The sequence below is a fragment of the Coregonus lavaretus genome (assembly GCF_964263955.1).
Source record: "Coregonus lavaretus genome assembly, chromosome: 32".
In the NCBI taxonomy this organism is placed as follows: Eukaryota; Metazoa; Chordata; class Actinopteri; order Salmoniformes; family Salmonidae; genus Coregonus; species Coregonus lavaretus.
In genome coordinates, this window is record NC_140019.1 from 3,938,479 (window position 1) to 3,958,004 (window position 19,526).

Genomic DNA, 19,526 nt, shown 5'->3' on the forward strand with positions numbered 1-19,526 from the left:
ATTGACTCTGTACCGGTACCCCCTGTATATAGCCTCCCTGCTGTTATTTTATTTTACTACTGCGCTTTAATTACTTTTTATTTATATTTTTTACTCATCTATTTTTACTTAACTTTTTTTTCTTAAAACTGCATTGTTGGTTAAGGGCTTGTAAGTAAGAATTGAATCAAGGTCTACACCTGTTGTATTTGGCGCATGTGGCAAAAACAATTTGATTTGAAGTTCATTAGAGTTACCAGCCTCAGAAATTGCAGCCCAAATAAATGCTTCACAGAGTTCAAGTAACAGACACATCTCAGCATCATTCAGAGGAGACTGTGTGAATCAGGCCTTCATGGTCGAATTGCTGAAAAGAAACCACTACTAAAGGACACCAATAATAAGAAGAGACTTGCTTGGGCCAAGGAACACGAGCAATGGACATTAGACCGGTGTAAATTTGTCCTTTGTCCAAATGGAGGTTTTTGGTTCCAACCACCTTGTCTTTGTGAGACGCGGTGTGGGTGAATGGATGATCGCCGAATGTGTAGTTCCCACATAAAGCATGGAGGAGGAGGTGTGATTGTGTGGGGGTGCTTTGCTGGTGACACTGTCTGTGATATATTTAGAATTCAAGGCACACTTAACCAGCATGGCTACCACAGCATTCTGCAGCGATACGCCATTCCATCTGGTTTGGGCTTAGTGGGACTATCATTTGTTTTTCAACAGGACAATGACCCAAAACACACCTCCAGGCTGTGTAAGGGCTATTTTACCAAGAAGGAGAGTGATGGAGTGCTTCATCAGATGACCTACCTCCAGAATATCCCTACCTCCACCCAATTGAGATGGTTTGGGATTAGTCTGACCGCAGAGTGAAGGAAAAGCAGCCAACAAGTTCTCAGCATATGCAGGAACTCCTTCAAGACTGTTGGAAAAGCATTCCAGGTGCAGCTGGTTGAGAGAATGCCAAGAGTGTGGAAAGCTGTCATCAAGGCAAAGGGTGGCTATTTGAAGAATTTCAAATATAAAATATATTTTGATTTGTTTAACACTGTTTTGGTTACTACATGATTCCATATGTGTTATTTCATAGTTTTGATGTCTTCACTATTATTCAACAATGTAGAAAATAGTAAAAAATAAAGAAAAACCCTGAAATGTGTCACGCCCTGGCTCTGGGGACTCTCGTATGTTGAGCCAGGGTGTTTATTTTGTTTAGGTTCTAGTCGTTGTCTATCTATGTTGGCCTGAGTGACTCCCAATCAGAGGCAACGAGTGTCAGCTGGTTGTCTCTGATTGGGAGCCATATTTAACTGTCTGTCTTTCACTTTGTGTTTGTGGTTTCTTGTTTGTGTTGGTTTGTGTTTAAACCATAGACGTCACGTTTTTCGTTTGTTGTTTTGATCGTGTGATCATTAAATAAATATAAATATGTTCACCTGCAACGCTGCGCCTTGGTCTCTCCCTGACGATCGTGACAGAAGAAACCACCAAAACCAGACCAAGCAGCGTGTCCAGGAGCCATCGCTAGCGGATCTCCGTGGCAACCTCGACTGGGTCAAGCCTAGTGAGGAGCAGAGAGGGTGGACTTGGGACCAGTTGAGGAAGAGCTTCGACTGGGTCAAGCCCATTGAGGAGCTGAATGGCGGGAGTTGGAGACAGAGGAGCGAGAGTTGGGCGAGAACGATGGAGGCCTGGCCCACGGGGAGGAGAGACCCCCAGAACATTTTTAGGGGGGGGCTCACGACGTCGGGGCAGCAGGAGGCCGCGATAGAGCGGTCCAGCGGGTTGGCAGAGGAGGCCGCCAGGTTACGGGAGTCACTGGTCACCAGGGGGAAGGAGGTTGTAGAGGCACGGCGAGAGGTACTGGCGTGTGTTGCCAGTCCGGTCCGGCCTGTTCCTGATCCCCACGTAGGGCCAGTGGTGCGTGTTCCCAGTACGGTCCGGCCTGTTCCTGCCACTCCCACCAAGTCAGTGGTGCGTTTCGTCAGCCCGGCGCGGCCCGTTCCTGCTCCCCGCACCAAGTCAGTGGTGCGCGTCGTCAGCCCGGTCCGGCCCATTCCTGCTCCCCGCACCAAGTCAGTGGTGCGCGTCGTCAGCCCGGTCCGGCCCATTCCTGCTCCCCGCACCAAGTCAGTGGTGCGCGTCGTCAGCCCGGTCCGGCCCATTCCTGCTCCCCGCACCAAGTCAGGGGTGCGCTTCGTCAGCCCGGTCCGGCCCATTCCTGCTCCCCGCACCAAGTCAGGGGTGCGCTTCGTCAGCCCGGTCCGGCCCATTCCTGCTCCCCGCACCAAGGCAGTGGTGCGCTTCGTCAGCCCGGCTCGGCCCGTTCCTGCTCCCCGCACCAAGTCAGTGGTGTGCTTCGTCAGCCCAGTCCGGCCTGTCCCTGCTCCACGCACCAAGCCTACGGTGTGCGTCGTCAGCCTGGTAAGGCCCGTTCCTCCTCCACGCACCAAGCCAGGGGTGCGCGTTGTCAGTCCAGCACAACCCGTGCCTGGGTCATGTCCGGAGCCGGATCCGCCGCCGAGGCGGAGTGCCCACCCGGTCCCTCCCCTGTTGTGGTTGGTTGGCGCGGTCGGAGTCCGCGCCTTTGGGGGGGGGGGGGTACTGTCACGCCCTGGCTCTGGGGACTCTCGTATGTTGAGCCAGGGTGTTTATTTTCTTTAGGTTCTAGTCGTTGTCTATCTATGTTGGCCTGAGTGACTCCCAATCAGAGGCAACGAGTGTCAGCTGGTTGTCTCTGATTGGGAGCCATATTTAACTGTCTGTCTTTCACTTTGTGTTTGTGGTTTCTTGTTCGTGTTGGTTTGTGTTTAAACCATAGACGTCACGTTTTTCGTTTGTTGTTTTGATCGTGTGATCATTAAATAAATATAAATATGTTCACCTGCAACGCTGCGCCTTGGTCTCTCCCTGACGATCGTGACAAAATGAGTAGGTACTGTATTTCTTTGTTAACCGCTCAACACAGAATAGCCGCATGTGCGCACTCCCTCAAATCGTTTGTAGAAAATGTCATTTATATTTTCTTCATCTTTGTTCAATTGTATTCTTCATACTATAAAATAATATAAAATAATGCCACGGAATTCTAAGCAAATCTTGTCTGCTAGATGAATTAGTGTAGCCCACAGCCATTTGGCATAGCCAGATCAGGACCTAACATGAGGACAACTCAGAGTATTGTGGCAACCCGGGGGCCAGCAGGGAGCTACAAAGGAAGGAGCAGGACCTTCGTCAGCTACAGAGGGCAAGGTGAGTCAGCACCATGGACAGCTCTACAGGCACCATCTGGGGCAGGTGATTCAACACCAATATTACCCAGTCCAGGTGCTGCAACCAATTGGCACCTGGAGTTGATTCCACCTGTCCCTCGTTACCCCAAATGGGTATAAGTAGAGGTGCAGTCACTCGGACGCTTGGGCAGACAGGCAGAGGGTACGCGCCAAGACCTCAGAAGAACTGGAGTGAGTATGATAACACCTCGATCCAACGACAAAGAAGATACTAGGCAATGTTTGACTCACCTGTCTCTCTCTCTTCCTTTTCTTGGACCCATTCCCGGGCAGCATGCTACCCAGCGCAAGTTGAGAGCAAGGATTGAAACCCCGGACTCATTGCTCTCTCTCTCTTTTTTGTTAATTAACACAGGCGGTATTTCATAGGGGTATTTCTGTGTCTTATTGTTCAAGTCAAGTTCACTCGTTTCTTGGCCTGGTGTCACGGTGGTGGTGGCGATTCTCCAACAGCATGAATGAGGAAGAGAAGCCATTCCACTGATGAGCATGATATGACTATAACCACTAACCAATGGCAGAGTAGACTGAAATCATAAACACATATTAGAGCCACTTCGCTCCAATCCAGGGAGAGGAGGAGATACTGGACTGTGTGGTAGTGGATGGTAGCCTGGTCTTAGATCTGTTTGTGCTGTCTTGCCAACTCCTATGGTCATTGTCACACCCCAAGACAGCACAAACAGATCTGGGATCAGGCTAGGTGGATGGGGAGGGGACTCACCGATGACGATGAGGGTGTAGTTGATGTTGACGCTGCCGAAGCCGTTGGTGGCCTTGCAGATGAAGGTGCCTGCGTCCTCTTCCTCCACGTCTTTTATGCGCAGTGCCTGCTGCAGCACCCGGAAGCGCATCCAGCCACTGTGGATGTTGCGGCCGTCCTTGGTCCACATGATGAGGGGTGGCGGGTCGCCCTCCACCGGGCACTGCAGTTTCATGGTGCGCCCGATCCGCACCGTCTGCCGGTGGGCGATCTTCTCTGCCACGCGGGGAGGGCCTGGGACAGGAGAGGGAGACGTAAGAGTGTTATAATGGGACATACAGTATATTACAGAAAACTGAATCAATCAGTAATATGTAGCTACAGTGTCTTATACTTCAGTTATAGATTGGCTGCCATACAGAACAGAACAAAGCAGAGCCTGGTAACGACTATAATCTGAACTGAGATCAAGTTCCAGCCATGAAAACATCAACCTTAAACAGAAGCTGGTCTGTCCTGATTTGAGGATTAGAAAAACAGTGTGTGTCTGTGAGGAGATATTAAGATTAAATGAAAGGTGGAGCGGAGAGGGGGAACTTGAGGGGGTGATTTAACGAGGGAGAGTATAAAATGCGTAGGAGAGTGGGAGAAAGGCAGACAGACAGAAAGAAAAGACAGAAGGGATCCGTGGTCTGTTTCATCTCCATTCTCTCCTCTTAAATAAATGTGATGTTGGATGTGGAGCCCAGCAGTCTAAAACAGATCCATGTCAGCAGCATGTCTGTCTGAATCCTGGCTTATCTTTCTGCATAAATCATATCACGCTGATACAAAGTAACATTTACCCTGAGTTCAGTCCTTGGGCACCAGAGGTTACAAGCCTTTACTGCCTCGTAACTCACACATCTTGAACCCCTCGTACCATCCAAAGTCAGCCTTTTTAATAGCCAAAGTTAAATAAATCTCGGAGAAAAATGCTAACACTAAATCTTTGACTACAGGACAACAAGTGTTTCATGTGGTTAGTGTTAGCCGTCTGTAGAGCTAGCTGTGCTGCGTTGATGTGTGGAGCGAGGCTTTCATGCTGGCTTTTCCAGCCCACACACTGCATGGCTCACTCCCTGTCGGAGTATGGAGGCAGGAAATTGATAGTGTCACCGTTTATGTCTGTAGGGAAATGGTAACAGCCATCCCTTGTCAGCTGGCCACGTCGCCCTCCTCACTTACCGTGCTGTGGCTGGGCGGATCTCACTGGGTTGTTTGTGTGCTGGTCTTACTACTCTGGTTGTTTGTGTGTGTGTGTGTGTGTGTGTGTGTGTATGTATATACAGTGGGGGAAAAAAGTATTTAGTCAGCCACCAATTGTGCAAGTTCTCCCACTTAAAAAGATGAGAGAGGCCTGTAATTTTCATCATAGGTACACGTCAACTATGACAGACAAAATGAGAAAAATAAATCCAGAAAATCACATTGTAGGATTTTTAATGAATTTATTTGCAAATTATGGTGGAAAATAAGTATTTGGTCAATAACAAAAGTGTCTTAATACTTTGTTATACACCCTTTGTTGGCAATGACACAGGTCAAACGTTTTCTGTAAGTCTTCACAAGGTTTCCACACAATGTTGCTGGTATTTTGGCCCATTCCTCCATGCAGATCTCCTCTAGAGCAGTGATGTTTTGGGGCTGTCGCTGGGCAACACAGACTTTCAACTCCCTCCAAAGATTTTCTATGGGGTTGAGATCTGGAGACTGGCTAGGCCACTCCAGGACCTTGAAATGCTTCTTACGAAGTCACTCCTTCGTTGTCCGGGCGGTGTGTTTGGGATCATTGTCATGCTGAAAGACCCAGCCACGTTTCATCTTCAATGCCCTTGCTGATGGAAGGAGGTTTTCACTCAAAATCTCACGATACATGGCCCCATTCATTCTTTCCTTTACACGGATCAGTCGTCCTGGTCCCTTTGCAGAAAAACAGCCCCAAAGCATGATGTTTCCACCCCCATGCTCCACAGTAGGTATGGTGTTCTTTGGATGCAACTCAGCATTCTTTGTCCTCCAAACACGACGAGTTGAGTTTTTACCAAAAAGTTCTATTTTGGTTTCATCTGACCATATGACATTCTCCCAATCCTCTTCTGGATCATCCAAATGCACTCTAGCAAACTTCAGACGGGCCTGGACATGTACTGGCTTAAGCAGGGGGACACGTCTGGCACTGCAGGATTTGAGTCCCTGGCGGCGTAGTGTGTTACTGATGGTAGGCTTTGTTACTTTGGTCCCAGCTCTCTGCAGGTCATTCACTAGGTCCCCCCGTGTGGTTCTGGGACTTTTGCTCACCGTTCTTGTGATCATTTTGACCCCACAGGGTGAGATCTTGCGTGGAGCCCCAGATCGAGGGAGATCATCAGTGGTCTTGTATGTCTTCCATTTCCTAATAATTGCTCCCACAGTTGATTTCTTCAAACCAAGCTGCTTACCTATTGCAGATTCAGTCTTCCCAGCCTGGTGCAGGTCTACAATTTTGTTTCTGGTGTCCTTTGACAGCTCTTTGGTCTTGGCCATAGTGGAGTTTGGAGTGTGACTGTTTGAGGTTGTGGACAGGTGTATTTTATACTGATAACAAGTTCAAACAGGTGCCATTAATACAGGTAACGAGTGGAGGACAGAGGAGCCTCTTAAAGAAGAAGTTACAGGTCTGTGAGAGCCAGAAATCTTGCTTGTTTGTAGGTGACCAAATACTTATTTTCCACCATAATTTGCAAATAAATTCATTAAAAATCCTACAATGTGATTTTCTGGAATTTTTTTCCTCAATTTGTCTGTCATAGTTGACGTGTACCTATGATGATTACAGGCCTCGCTCATCTTTTTAAGTGGGAGAACATGCACAATTGGTGGCTGACTAAATACTTTTTTTCCCCACACGGACATTCAACTCCCTCCAAAGAGCATCCGCTAACTCCTGGACAGTCTGTGGTGCAACGTGGCGTTGGTGGATGGAGCTAGACATGATGTCCCAGATGTGCTCAATTGGATTCAGGTCTGGGGAACGGGCGGGCCAGTCCATAGCATCAATGCCTTCCTCTTGCAGGAACTGCTGACACACTCCAGCCACATGAGGTCTAGCATTGTCTTGCATTAGGAGGAACCCAGGGCCAACCGCACCAGCATATGGTCTCACAAGGGGTCTGAGGATCTCATCTCGGTACCTAATGGCAGTCAGGCTACCTCTGGCGAGCACATGGAGGGCCGTGCGGCCCCCCAAAGAAATGCCACCCTACACCATGACTGACCCACTGCCAAACCGGTCATGCTGGAGTCTGTTGCAGGCAACAGAACGTTCTCCACCGCGTCTCCAGACTCTGTCACGTCTGTCACATGTGCTCAGCGTGAACCTGCTTTCATCTGTGAAGAGCACAGGGCGCCAGTGGCGAATTTGCCAATCTTGGTGTTCTCTGGCAAATGCCAAACGTCCTGCACGGTGTTGGGCTGTAAGCACAACCCCCACCTGTGGACGTCGGGCCCTCATACCACCCTCATGGAGTCTGTTTCTGACCGTTTGAGCAGACACATGCACATTTGTGGCCTGCTGGAGGTCATTTTGCAGGGCTCTGGCAGTGCTCCTCCTGCTCCTCCTTGCAAAAAGGCGGAGGTAGCAGTTCTGCTGCTGGGTTGTTGCCCTCCTACGGCCTCCTACACGTCTCCTGATGTACTGGCCTGTCTCCTGGTAGCGCCTCCATGCTCTGGACACTACGCTGACAGACACAGCAAACCTTCTTGCCACAGCTCGCATTGATGTGCCATCCTGGATGAGCTGCACTACCTGAGCCACTTGTGTGGGTAGTAGACTCCGTCTCATGCTACCACTAGAGTGAAAGCACCGCCAGCATTCAAAAGTGACCAAAACATCAGCCAGGAAGCATAGGAACTGAGAAGTGGTCTGTGGTCACCACCTGCAAAACCAGTCCTTTATTGGGGGTGTCTTGCTAATTGCCTATAATTTCCACCTGTTGTCTATTCCATTTGCACAACAGCATGTGAAAGTTATTGTGTGTGTGTGTATATATATGTATGTGTGTGTGTACATGTATGTAAAGTGGGGAGAACAAGTATTTGATACACTGCCAATTTTGCAGGTTTTCCTACTTACAAAGCATGTAGAGGTCTGTAATTTTTATCATAGGTACACTTCAACTGTGAGAGACGGAATCTAAAACAAAAATCCAGAAAATCACATTGTATGATTTTTAAGTAATTCATTTGCATTTTATTGCATGACATAAGTATTTGATACATCAGAAAAGCAGAACTTAATATTTGGTACAGAAACCTTTGTTTGCAATTACAGAGATCATACGTTTCCTGTAGGTCTTGACCAGGTTTGCACACACTGCAGCAGGGATTTTGGCCCACTCCTCCATACAGACCTTCTCCAGATCCTTCAGGTTTCAGGGCTGTTGCTGGGCAATGCAGACTTTCAGCTCCCTCCAAAGATTTTCTATTGGGTTCAGGTCTGGAGACTGGCTAGGCCACTCCAGGACCTTGAGATGCTTCTTACGGAGCCACTCCTTAGTTGCCCTGGCTGTGTGTTTCGGGTCGTTGTCATGCTGGAAGACCCAGCCATGACCCATCTTCAAGGCTCTTACTGAGGGAAGGAGGTTGTTGGCGAAGATCTCGCAATACATGGCCCCATCCATCCTCCCCTCAATATGGTGCAGTCGTCCTGTCCCCTTTGCAGAAAAGCATGCCCAAAGAATGATGTTTCCCCCTCCATGCTTCACGGTTGGGATGGTGTTCTTGGGGTTGTACTCATCCTTCTTCTTCCTCCAAACACGGCGAATGGAGTTTAGACCAAAAAGCTCTATTTTTTAAATTTTGTCTCTATGGTTTTCTTTGAGACTGTGGTCCCAGCTCTCTTCAGGTCATTGACCAGGTCCTGCCGTGTAGTTCTGGACTGATCCCTCACCTTTCTCATGATCATTATTGCTCCACGAGGTGAGCTCTTTTATGGAGCCCCAGACCGAGGGTGATTGACCGTCATCTTGAACTTCTTCCATTTTCTAATAATTGCGCCAACAGTTGTTGCCTTCTCACCAAGCTGCTTGCCTATTGTCCTGTAGCCCATCCCAGCCTTGTGCAGGTCTACAATTTTATCCCTGATGTCCTTATACAGCTCTCTGGTCTTGGCCATTGTGGAGAGGTTGGAGTCTGTTTGATTGAGTGTGTGGACAGGTGTCTTTTATACAGGTAATGAGTTCAAACAGGTGCAGTTAATACAGGTAATGAGTGGAGAACAGGAGGTCTTCTTAAAGAAAAACTAACAGGTCTGTGAGAGCCGGAATTCTTACTGGTTGGTAGGTGATCAAATACGTATGTCATGCAATAAAATGCAAATTAATTACTTAAAAATCATACAATGTGATTTTCTGGATTTTTGTTTTAGATTCCGTCTCTCACAGTTGAAGTGTACCTATGATAAAAATTACAGACCTCTATATCCTGTGTAAGTAGGAAAACCTGCAAAATCGGCAGTGTATCAAATACTTGTTCTCCCCACTGTATGTATATGTATGTGTGTGTGTGTATGTATGTATGTATGTATATTTGATCCCCTGCTGATTTTGATTTGCCTACTGACAAAGAAATGATCAGTCTATAATTTTAATGGTAGGTTTATTTGAACAGTGAGAGACAGAATAACAACAACAAAATCCAGAAAAATGTTATAAATTGATTTGCATTTTAATGAGGGAAATAAGTATTTGACCCCCTCTCAATCAGAAAGATTTCTGGCTCCCAGGTGTCTTTTATACAGGTAACAAGCTGAGATTAGGAGCACACTCTTAAAGGGAGTGCTCCTAATCTCAGCTTGTTACCTGTATAAAAGACACCTGTCCACAGAAGCAATCAATCAATCAGATTCCAAACTCTCCACCATGGCCAAGACCAAAGAGCTCTCCAAGGATGTCAGGGACAAGATTGTAGACCTACACAAGGCTGGAATGGGCTACAAGACCATCGCCAAGCAGCTTGGTGAGAAGGTGACAACAGTTGGTGCGATTATTCGCAAATGGAAGAAACACAAAAGAACTGTCAATCTCCCTCGGCCTGGGGCTCCATGCAAGATCTCACCTCGTGGAGTTGCAATGATCATGAGAACGGTGAGGAATCAGCCCAGAACTACACGGGAGGATCTTGTCAATGATCTCAAGGCAGCTGGGACCATAGTCACCAAGAAAACAATTGGTAACACACTACGCCGTGACGGACTGAAATCCTGCAGCGCCTGCAAGGTCCCCCTGCTCAAGAAAGCACATATACAGGCCCGTCTGAAGTTTGCCAATGAACATCTGAATGATTCACAGGAGAACTGGGTGAAAGTGTTGTGGTCAGATAAGACCAAAATCGAGCTCTTTGGCATCAACTCAACTCGCCATGTTTGGAGGAGGAGGAATGCTGCCTATGACCCCAAGAACACCATCCCCACCGTCAAACATGGAGGTGGAAACATTATGCTTTGGGGGTGTTTTTCTGGTAAGGGGACAGGACAACTTCACCGCATCAAAGGGACGATGGACGGGGCCATGTACCGTCAAATCTTGGGTGAGAACCTCCTCCCCTCAGCCAGGGCATTGAAAATGGGTCGTGGATGGGTATTCCAGAATGACAATGACCCAAAACACACGGCCAAGGCAACAAAGGAGTGATAATAGCACTCCACTGTTTTCACAGGAGAGCACGAAAACCAACATTTTGACAGATGGGGTTGAGTGAAAATAAATTAGTCACAGTCAGGAATTCATTGGAGCCCTTTTTACCCTCCCACTTCACTTCTACTGGCTTTCTCATCAGGAGCAAGTAAAGCCTTCCTGGTCAGACTTCCTCACAGATTTAAATCTCATTCTCTCTGGAAGCCTGTAGTCCTAAACGCCCTCTCTTTCTCTCTCTCTCTCCAACTCCTTTTCTCTCTCTCCATGCTGATTTACAGCTGTACTGCTCTGTGCCTTCTGTTTGAGAGAGAGCCCAGGATTCAGGCCCCAGAGCTGCTCATCATACTGAAAGGCTCTGGGGTCCAACAGAAATGCCCCACACCACCGCACCTCCCAGAGATCACAGGAGCACAACCCAGACTGCAGCCCCTCACACCCTCACCGGTTAACCTCCTGCTTTTCACTCCTCTCTCCTCTTCTGGAGAGTGATGAATTGAACATACAGCAGACACATTTTTGAGGAGCTTTCCTTTACGTTGGAGGGACTGGCCTGGAATATATATTATTATTTTTATTTTGTACTTTTACCCCTTTTTCTACAAAATTTCGTAATATCCAATTGGTAGATACAGTCTTGTCCCATCACTGCAACTCCCCTACGGACTCGGGAGAGGTGAAGGTCGAGAGCCATGCGTCCTCCGAAACACGACCCTGCCAAGCCGCACTGCTTCTTGACACACTGCTCGCTTAACCCGGAAGCCAGCCGCACCAATGTGTCGGAGGAAACACCGTCCAGCTGGCGACCAGATTTAGCTTGCAGACGCCCGGCCAGCCACAAGGAGTTACTAGAGCGCAATGGGACAAGGAAATCCCGGCCAAATCCTCCCCTTACCCGTACGACGCTGGGCCATGCGCCTCATGGGTCTCCCAGTCACGGCCGGCTGTGACACAGCCTGGTATCAAACCCAGGGCTGTAGTGACGCCTCAAGCTCTGCGATGCAGTGCCTTAGACCGCTGCACCACTCGGGAGGCCCTGGAATATAATGTTTTACCTCTTTCCGGGGGAATGACACAGAAACGACCCAAAAACTATTTCATGAGATTGTCTGTCATAGTGAGTCCAGGCTCTGCGTGGATGTGTTTATGTAAATGTGTGTCTCTCTGTGTGTGTGTATATATGTATGAGAGAGAGAGAGAGAGAGAGAGAGAACTATTTGCACATTGTTACAACACTCTATATAGACATAATATGACAATTGAAATGTCTTTATTATTTTGGAACTTCTGAGTGTAATGTTTACTGTTAATATTTATTGTTTATTTCACTTTTGTTTACTATCTACTTCACTTGCTTTGGCAATGTTAACATACGTTTCCCATGCCAATAAAGCCCTTAAATTGAATTGAATTGAATTGAATTTTGAGAGAGAGAGAGAGAGAGAGAGAGAGAGAGAGAGAGAGAGAGAGAGAGAGAGAGAGAGAGAGAGAGAGAGAGAGAGAGAGAGAGAGAGAGAGAGAGAGAGAGAGAGAGAGAGAGAGAGAGAGAGAGAGATGTAAGAGGGGGAGCAGAGGGAATTGTGAGGAGAGGAAATTGCAGGCTGGACCTTTTAAAACACAATCTGTTTTGTCCATTTCAACCTAAATGCATTACCCTATGCTGCTGCTGCTGGTTCCACTCGGGGGATCTAAAGTACCTTAAAGAGGCAGCAGCCTCCTGTTTTTCTTTGTCTCTCAATGGATCTCTCTTAAAGCTGCCTACTACCATTTCTCTTTATTCCCTTTTATGGAATTCTGGCTTAAGGTACGCAGGGAGGGGACACGCATGTCTGGAATGTCTACTAATGACAGGAAAGAAAGAAAATGGCAGAATTCCGAGCAAGGCCAACAAAAGTATAATTCCTTCAAGTAACACTTGGCTATGTCCGCTGACCAGCATCAACATTGTCAATGAGGTCTGACTGTCCTTGTATCCTCGTGAGTCTGGGCTCTGATCATAGTCTGGAAGAGGAAGAAGAATTACCCCTCTGATACACTGTCTATTGGCCAATGAGTCAGATAGGGACCTTTGGTCTGTCGCAGAGTCCAATGCACAAGATTGTCGTTGGCATGCATCAGGGCTTGGAGAAGGGGAGTTGGGATCTGTGGAATGCTTTTGATTATGAACTCTTAAGCAGGACTTAGCGCTAATGTGTTCTCTGTGCCAGAGTCTTCACCTTCAGGAAGTCAGGGTGAGCCTGGTGATAACTGATAGGCCTACCACAACATCCTAGACCATATGTAAGCCCTACCACGTCATCCGACCATCCCCCCTGGTGAGACAAAACCGTGACTCGTCAGTGAAGAGCACTTTTTGCCAGTCTTGTCTGGTCCAGCGACGGTGGGTTTGTGCCCATATGCGACGTTGTTGCCGGTGATGTCTGGTGAGGACCTGCCTTACAATCAGCTGTCCGTCCTGTCTCCCTGTAGCGCTGTCTTAGGCGTCTCACAGTACGGACATTGCAATTTATTGCCCTAGCCACATCTGCAGTCCTCATGCCTCCTTGCAGCATGCCTAAGGCACGTTCACGCAGATGAGCAGGGACCCTGGGCATCTTTCTTTTGGTGAGTCAGTAGAAAGGCCTCTTTAGAGTCCTAAGTTTTCATAACTGTGACCTTAATTGCCTACCGTCTGTAAGATGTTAGTGTCTTAACGTCCGTTCCACAGGTGCATGTTCATTCGTTGTGAATGGTTCATTGAACAAGCATCGGAAACAGTGTTATTTGTATTTTATTTGGATTTTTACAAATTATCTTTGAAAGACAGGGTCCTGAAAAAGGGACGTTTCTTTTTTTTGCTGAGTTTAGAAACACAACACTGGAATGAATTGCATGATTGAAATATAATGTTGAAAATAGCAATACATTTATGAGATTAACGCATTTTTGAAAGATCAATGTGCGGTAAATAAGGACATAGACCTACATTTGCCATTTTGCAATAGCCAACCAGCTGGGTTGGACCTGGTTGTGAGATGATTTCACCAACAACTTGACAACCTGGATGTTGTTGGGTGACTATAGACATGGGATGCAAAATAGCACTGGTTCCCTAGGCAATGGCACTGCGCTCCCTCTAAAGCAGGGTCCCACAACTGGCGGCACGCTGGGCCGAATTTGGCCCTCAGTGATTTTATTTGGCCCCGCAAGTGTTCAGAGCAAAAAATAATAATTGTTGGACATAAAACATTGTAATAACACCAGCAAATCAGCGCCAAGTGATTTTTATTTTGGAAATATGTTCCAAAGTATATAAACTGAGTGTACAAAACATTAGGAACACCTGCTCTTTCCATGACAGACTGACCAGGTGAATCCAGGTGGAAGCTATGATCCCTTATTGATGTCAGCTGTTAAATCCACTTCAAATCAGTGTAGATGAAGGGGAGGAAACAGGTTAATAAGTATTTTTAAGCCTTTAGACAACTGAGACATGGATTGTGTATGTGTGCCGTACGTACATACCCCAACCAGAAGCCATGGATTACAGGAAACATCCGCACTGAGCTAAAGGGTAGAGCTGCCGCTTTCAAGGAACGGGACTCTAACCCGGACGCTTATAAGAAATCCCGCTATGACCTCCGACGAACCATCAAACAGGCAAAGAGTCAATACAGGTCTAAGATTGAATCATACTACACTGGCTCTGACGCTCGTCGGATGTGGCAGGGCTTGAAAACTATTACAGACTACAAAGGGAAGCACAGCCGCGAGCTGCCCAGTGACACAAGCCTACCAGACGAGCTAAACCACTTCTATGCTCGCTTCGAGGCAAGCAACACTGAAGCATGCATGAGAGCACCAGCTGTTCCGGATGACTATGTGATCACGCTCTCCGTAGCCGATGTGAGTAAGACTTTTAAGCAGGTCAACATTCACAAGGCCGCAGGGCCAGACGGATTACCAGGACGTGTACTCCGAGCATGTGCTGACCAACTGGCAAGTGTCTTCACTGACATTTTCAACATGTCCCTGACTGAGTCTGTAATACCAACATGTTTCAAGCAGACCACCATAGTCCCCGTGCCCAAGAACTCTAAGATAACCTGCCTAAATGACTACCGACCCGTAGCACTGACGTCTGTAGCCATGAAGTGCTTTGAAAGACTGGTCATGGCTCACATCAACAGCATAATCCCAGAAACCCTAGACCCACTCCAATTTGCATACCGCCCCAACAGATCCACAGATGATGCAATCTCTATTTCACTCCACACTGCCCTTTCCCACCTGGACAAGAGGAACACCTACGTGAGAATGCTATTCATTGACTACAGCTCAGCATTCAACACCATAGTGCCCTCTAAGCTCATCACTAAGCTAAGGATCCTGGGACTAAACACCTCCCTCTGCAACTGGATCCTGGACTTCCTGACGGGCCGCCCCCAGGTGGTAAGGGTAGGTAACAACACATCTGCCACACTGATCCTCAACACGGGGGCCCCTCAGGGGTGCGTGCTCAGTCCCCTCCTGTACTCTCTGTTCACCCATGACTGCATGGCCAGGCACGACTCCAACACCATCATTAAGTTTGCCGACGACACAACAGTGGTAGGCCTGATCACCGACAATGATGAGACAGCCTATAGGGAGGAGGTCAGAGATCTGGCCGTGTGGTGCCAGGACAACAACCTCTCCCTCAACGTGACCAAGACAAAGGAGATGATTGTGGACTACAGGAAAAAAAAGAGGACTGAGCACGCCCCCATTCTCATCGACGGGGCTGTAGTGGAACAGGTTGAGAGCTTCAAGTTCCTTGGTGTCCACATCACCAACGAACTATCATGGTCCAAACACACCAAGACAGTCGTGAAGAGGGCACGACAAAGCCTATTCCCCCTCAGGAGACTAAAAAGATTTGGCATGGGTCCTCAGATCCTCAAAAAATTCTACAGCTGCACCATCGAGAGCATCCTGACTGGTTGCATCACCGCCTGGTATGGCAACTGCTTGGCCTCTGACCGCAAGGCACTACAGAGGGTAGTGCGTACGGCCCAGTACATCACTGGGGCAAAGCTCCCTGCCATCCAGGACCTCTATACCAGGCGGTGTCAGAGGAAGGCCCTCAAAATTGTCAAAGACTCCAGCCACCCTAGTCATAGACTGTTCTCTCTGCTACCGCACGGCAAGCGGTACCGGAGTGCCAAGTCTAGGTCCAAAAGACTTCTCAACAGCTTCTACCCCCAAGCCATAAGACTCCTGAACAGCTAATCATGGCTACCCGGACTATTTGCACTGCCCCCCCACCCCATCCTTTTTACGCTGCTGCTACTCTGTTAAGTATTTATGCATAGTCACTTTAACTCTACCCACATGTACATATTACCTCAACTACCTCAACTAGCCGGTGCCCCCGCACATTGACTCTGCAACGGTACCCCCCTGTATATATAGCCTCCCTACTGTCACTTTATTTTACTGTATATATAGCCTCCCTACTGTCACTTTATTTTACTTCTGCTCTTTTTTTCTCAACACTTTTTTTGTTGTTGTTTTATTCTTACTTTTTTTGTTTAAAATAAATGCACTGTTGGTTAAGGGCTGTAAGTAAGCATTTCACTGTAATGTCTGCACCTGTTGTATTCGGCGCATGTGACCAATAAAATTTGATTTGATTTGATTTTTTTTTTGCCATTCAGAGAGTGAATGGGCAAGAAAATATGTAAGTGCCTTTGAACGGGGTATGGTAGTAGGTGCTAGGCGCACCGGTTTGAGTGTGTCAAGAACTAAAACACTGCTAGGTTTTTCACACTGAACAGTTTCCCGTGTGTATCAAGAATGGTCCACCACCCAAAGGACATCCAGCCAACTTGACACAACTGTGGCAAGCATTTGAGTCAACATGGGCCAGCATCACTGTAGTCCATGCCCCGACGAATCAAGGCTGTTCTGAAGGCATAATGAGGTGCAACTCAATATTAGGAAGGTGATCGGTATGTGATCGTATACAAACGTAAGCAAGGTTTGCAATGATCAAGTTTTAGTCCAATGTTATATCTGTTTGGGCTTCTTGCAGTCAATTTGCAGTCTACAATTATTTCTAATTATGTTCCGACCCCCTGACCATCCACTCAAGAAAAAATTGTCCCGCATACACGCGCATACTTTGAAACACTGGCACGGGGCTTACACATTGCATAACATGTAAACTCCTTAGCCCTTAAGGCCCAGTCCTTGATCTACAAAAGCTGAAGAACATACGCACAGCCAGGTACTTTTTGCAGGTTTATTGGTGAACTCATGAAAAATAATTACAATTCAAATTCCGCACACTGCTGTTCATGATCCCAGGTGATTTTATTGATACGTTTCAACCCTTAGGTCTTAATAAGGCATCCATATCCCAGGTGGGTGTAGAAGGCCCTAAATAGGGGCAGTGCTCAGTGACATCACTTCCTTGAGCTCCCAGACTATTGATTGCCTGCTGAAGTGGTCCAAGAGAGCAGAGAGAAGCCGACAGAGGGGCGAAAGGAAAAGCTGATGATTGGGTCGCTAACCCTTGCCTTCCCCTGGGGAGGGGAGGAATGAGGGACTGGTGGGATTTCTCATGCTGCCACCATGGGCTTTGCAGAGCCAACAGCAACATACTGTATTTCAGACAGACCAGACCCTTGCGCCCAGCCAGCAAGCACTCTTTTTAGTCTTGCTCTCCCTCACATCAGAGCAGGCTCTCATGGGCTGCATCCCAAATAGCACCCTATTCTATATACAGTGCACTACTTCTGACCAGGGCCTATGGCTCTGGTCAAATGTAAAGATAAAGGCTAGGGAACGATGGTGGCACAATACATTTCAGACATTTCGTTTCCCAACAGAAGGGTCCACCACAATCGTCACCTGGTTGGAAAGCCAAGACACACTTTCTCTCTTTTTTTGACCCATAGCTATCTAAACACCACCTGACAGCCCCATTCTCTCACTCTTCTTACTCCTTCCTTCCCCATAGCCTAGGGTGACCCGGCAGAGTGATGACTACACATTTCAACAGACCGCACAGCCTCTCCTTTAGACAGGTAATTTCCACCGCTGTCAATAGGTCAATTGCTCCCAATTGGTAAAGCTTAACAGTTAACACTAGCCCGGGGCTGGGAGGTGGATACGTTTACATTAAGCACTGGGAACTTAAAAGCACAGCCACACTTTCCTCAGAGTATCACTAATCACACCTTTACTGAAGTGACTCATCTGAACATAATTTTTCAGAGATTAATAATAATAAACAGTTGCAATCAACACACATGGTGTATTTACTACAGTACCTCTCTGTCCTCTTGACATGTGTTACATGGCAGAAGTAAGAGCGAGAGAGAGGGAGAGAGAGAGAGAAGAAGAGGAATAGAGAGAGTGGGCAAGAGAGAGGGAGAGAAATGAGAGAGAGAGAGGAATAGAGGTAGAGGGGGGAGAGGGAGTGAGAAAGAGAGAAAAAGAGGGAGAGAGAGATATGGATCCAGCATGCGTCTCCAGCCCTGCGGCTCTAGGCTGGTGGAAGGCCTCAGTGTTAGCACAGGGTTCTGGGAAAGCCAAGGGGTGTTGGGCACTGAGCCAGATCATGTTGCCACACTGACCAGTCAGCAGATTCCATCTTTAAAGTTCCACTCGCTGTTTTCAGAAGGGGGGTGAGGTCTGAGGTCCGTGTTTCAAGCAGGCAAAATTAAACATCAGTGCTCCTGTGATGCGCCACTCTGCCATTTTTTTCCTGTCATGATGTGCGATGTTTGAGTGATGTATTATTGGTTTGTCTGAGTAAGAACGTTCCAACTGCCTGGTTGGGAAAACAAGACGCCATGTGTCCATGGGATTCATTGGACAAAAAGCCTGGCCATGTCATGAGAACCACAAGGAGCAGGACTTCACCCAGACACTCACAGGTCTTTCTCAATACCACAGTACAAACTCCATTGTCCTAGCTCTGAGTAATGGAAGTGAGTTAACTGAGAACTGGAGGTAATCCAGCCCCCCCAATTACCACTTGTTTTGTTCAAAATCTATTTAAATCTATTCATCTACAAGCACACCTGTCTTTTTTTTTAGGGTGAACAAAACAGATCGCAAAATAAAGAAATGTTGCAATCAGACCTGGAATATGCACTGAAAAACGGTGAAAAAAAGACAGAGTTTCAGAAGCATTTTAAAAGAACAACCAAAAAGCCAATAACCTGAGGGAGAGTTTAATGGACAGCATTTTTCCAAAGGTTATTAAGTCTTTTACTGGAACCCAGGGGAAGAAAACTTGGGCCTGAATGACAATTATCCAGACGTATTGGAAGGGAAAGGAGTGATTAAAAAAACTACGTAAAATGTGCAGATAATTCCCAGGCCTGTGACCTGGGTTTAGGAGGGAGAGGAGCTGGGCAGCTGTGGCAGGAAAAGTGTGTTAAAGGCCACAACTACTATTACACTGCCACTGTGGGGGCTTTATACAGTATTTCACTGGGGGTGGCTAAAAATGACTCTCCATGAGTCTCAGCCCATCCCCCTCTCCATTTTACTGAGCTGGAAAGCAACTGAACAAAGTCATTTCACCCCATCCAACCTTTACCGTCGGCCTCTACTTCTTAATTGCTAAGGCAACAGGACTTCACAGTACCAGGGCCACAAAGAGTAAACTGTGCCGAGAGTAGGCTACAAATAAGCCAAGTATTCTGTCTCCCCAGCCTAGGCCTAGCACGCAGAGGCACATGGAATGTAGAGCAGTAGTAGTGTGCCTATATTATGAGCAGAGCTCCCCACACACCAACACATCCCCCATATGACGAAGGATGAAAAACAGGAGGCTATAAATGGTCAGTGGCT

At 47.4% G+C, this 19,526-nt stretch overlaps 1 protein-coding gene across 1 annotated transcript in view; it reads right to left on the minus strand.

Moving 5' to 3' along the window:
• The window catches only part of LOC311107944 (fibroblast growth factor receptor-like 1), a 95,351-nt gene that overhangs the window by 63,534 nt on the left and 12,291 nt on the right, over window positions 1–19,526 (minus strand). Inside the window, 1 exon segment of the mRNA XM_084150568.1 lies at window positions 4,006–4,278. Coding sequence (XP_084006694.1) covers window positions 4,006–4,278 — 273 coding nt within the window.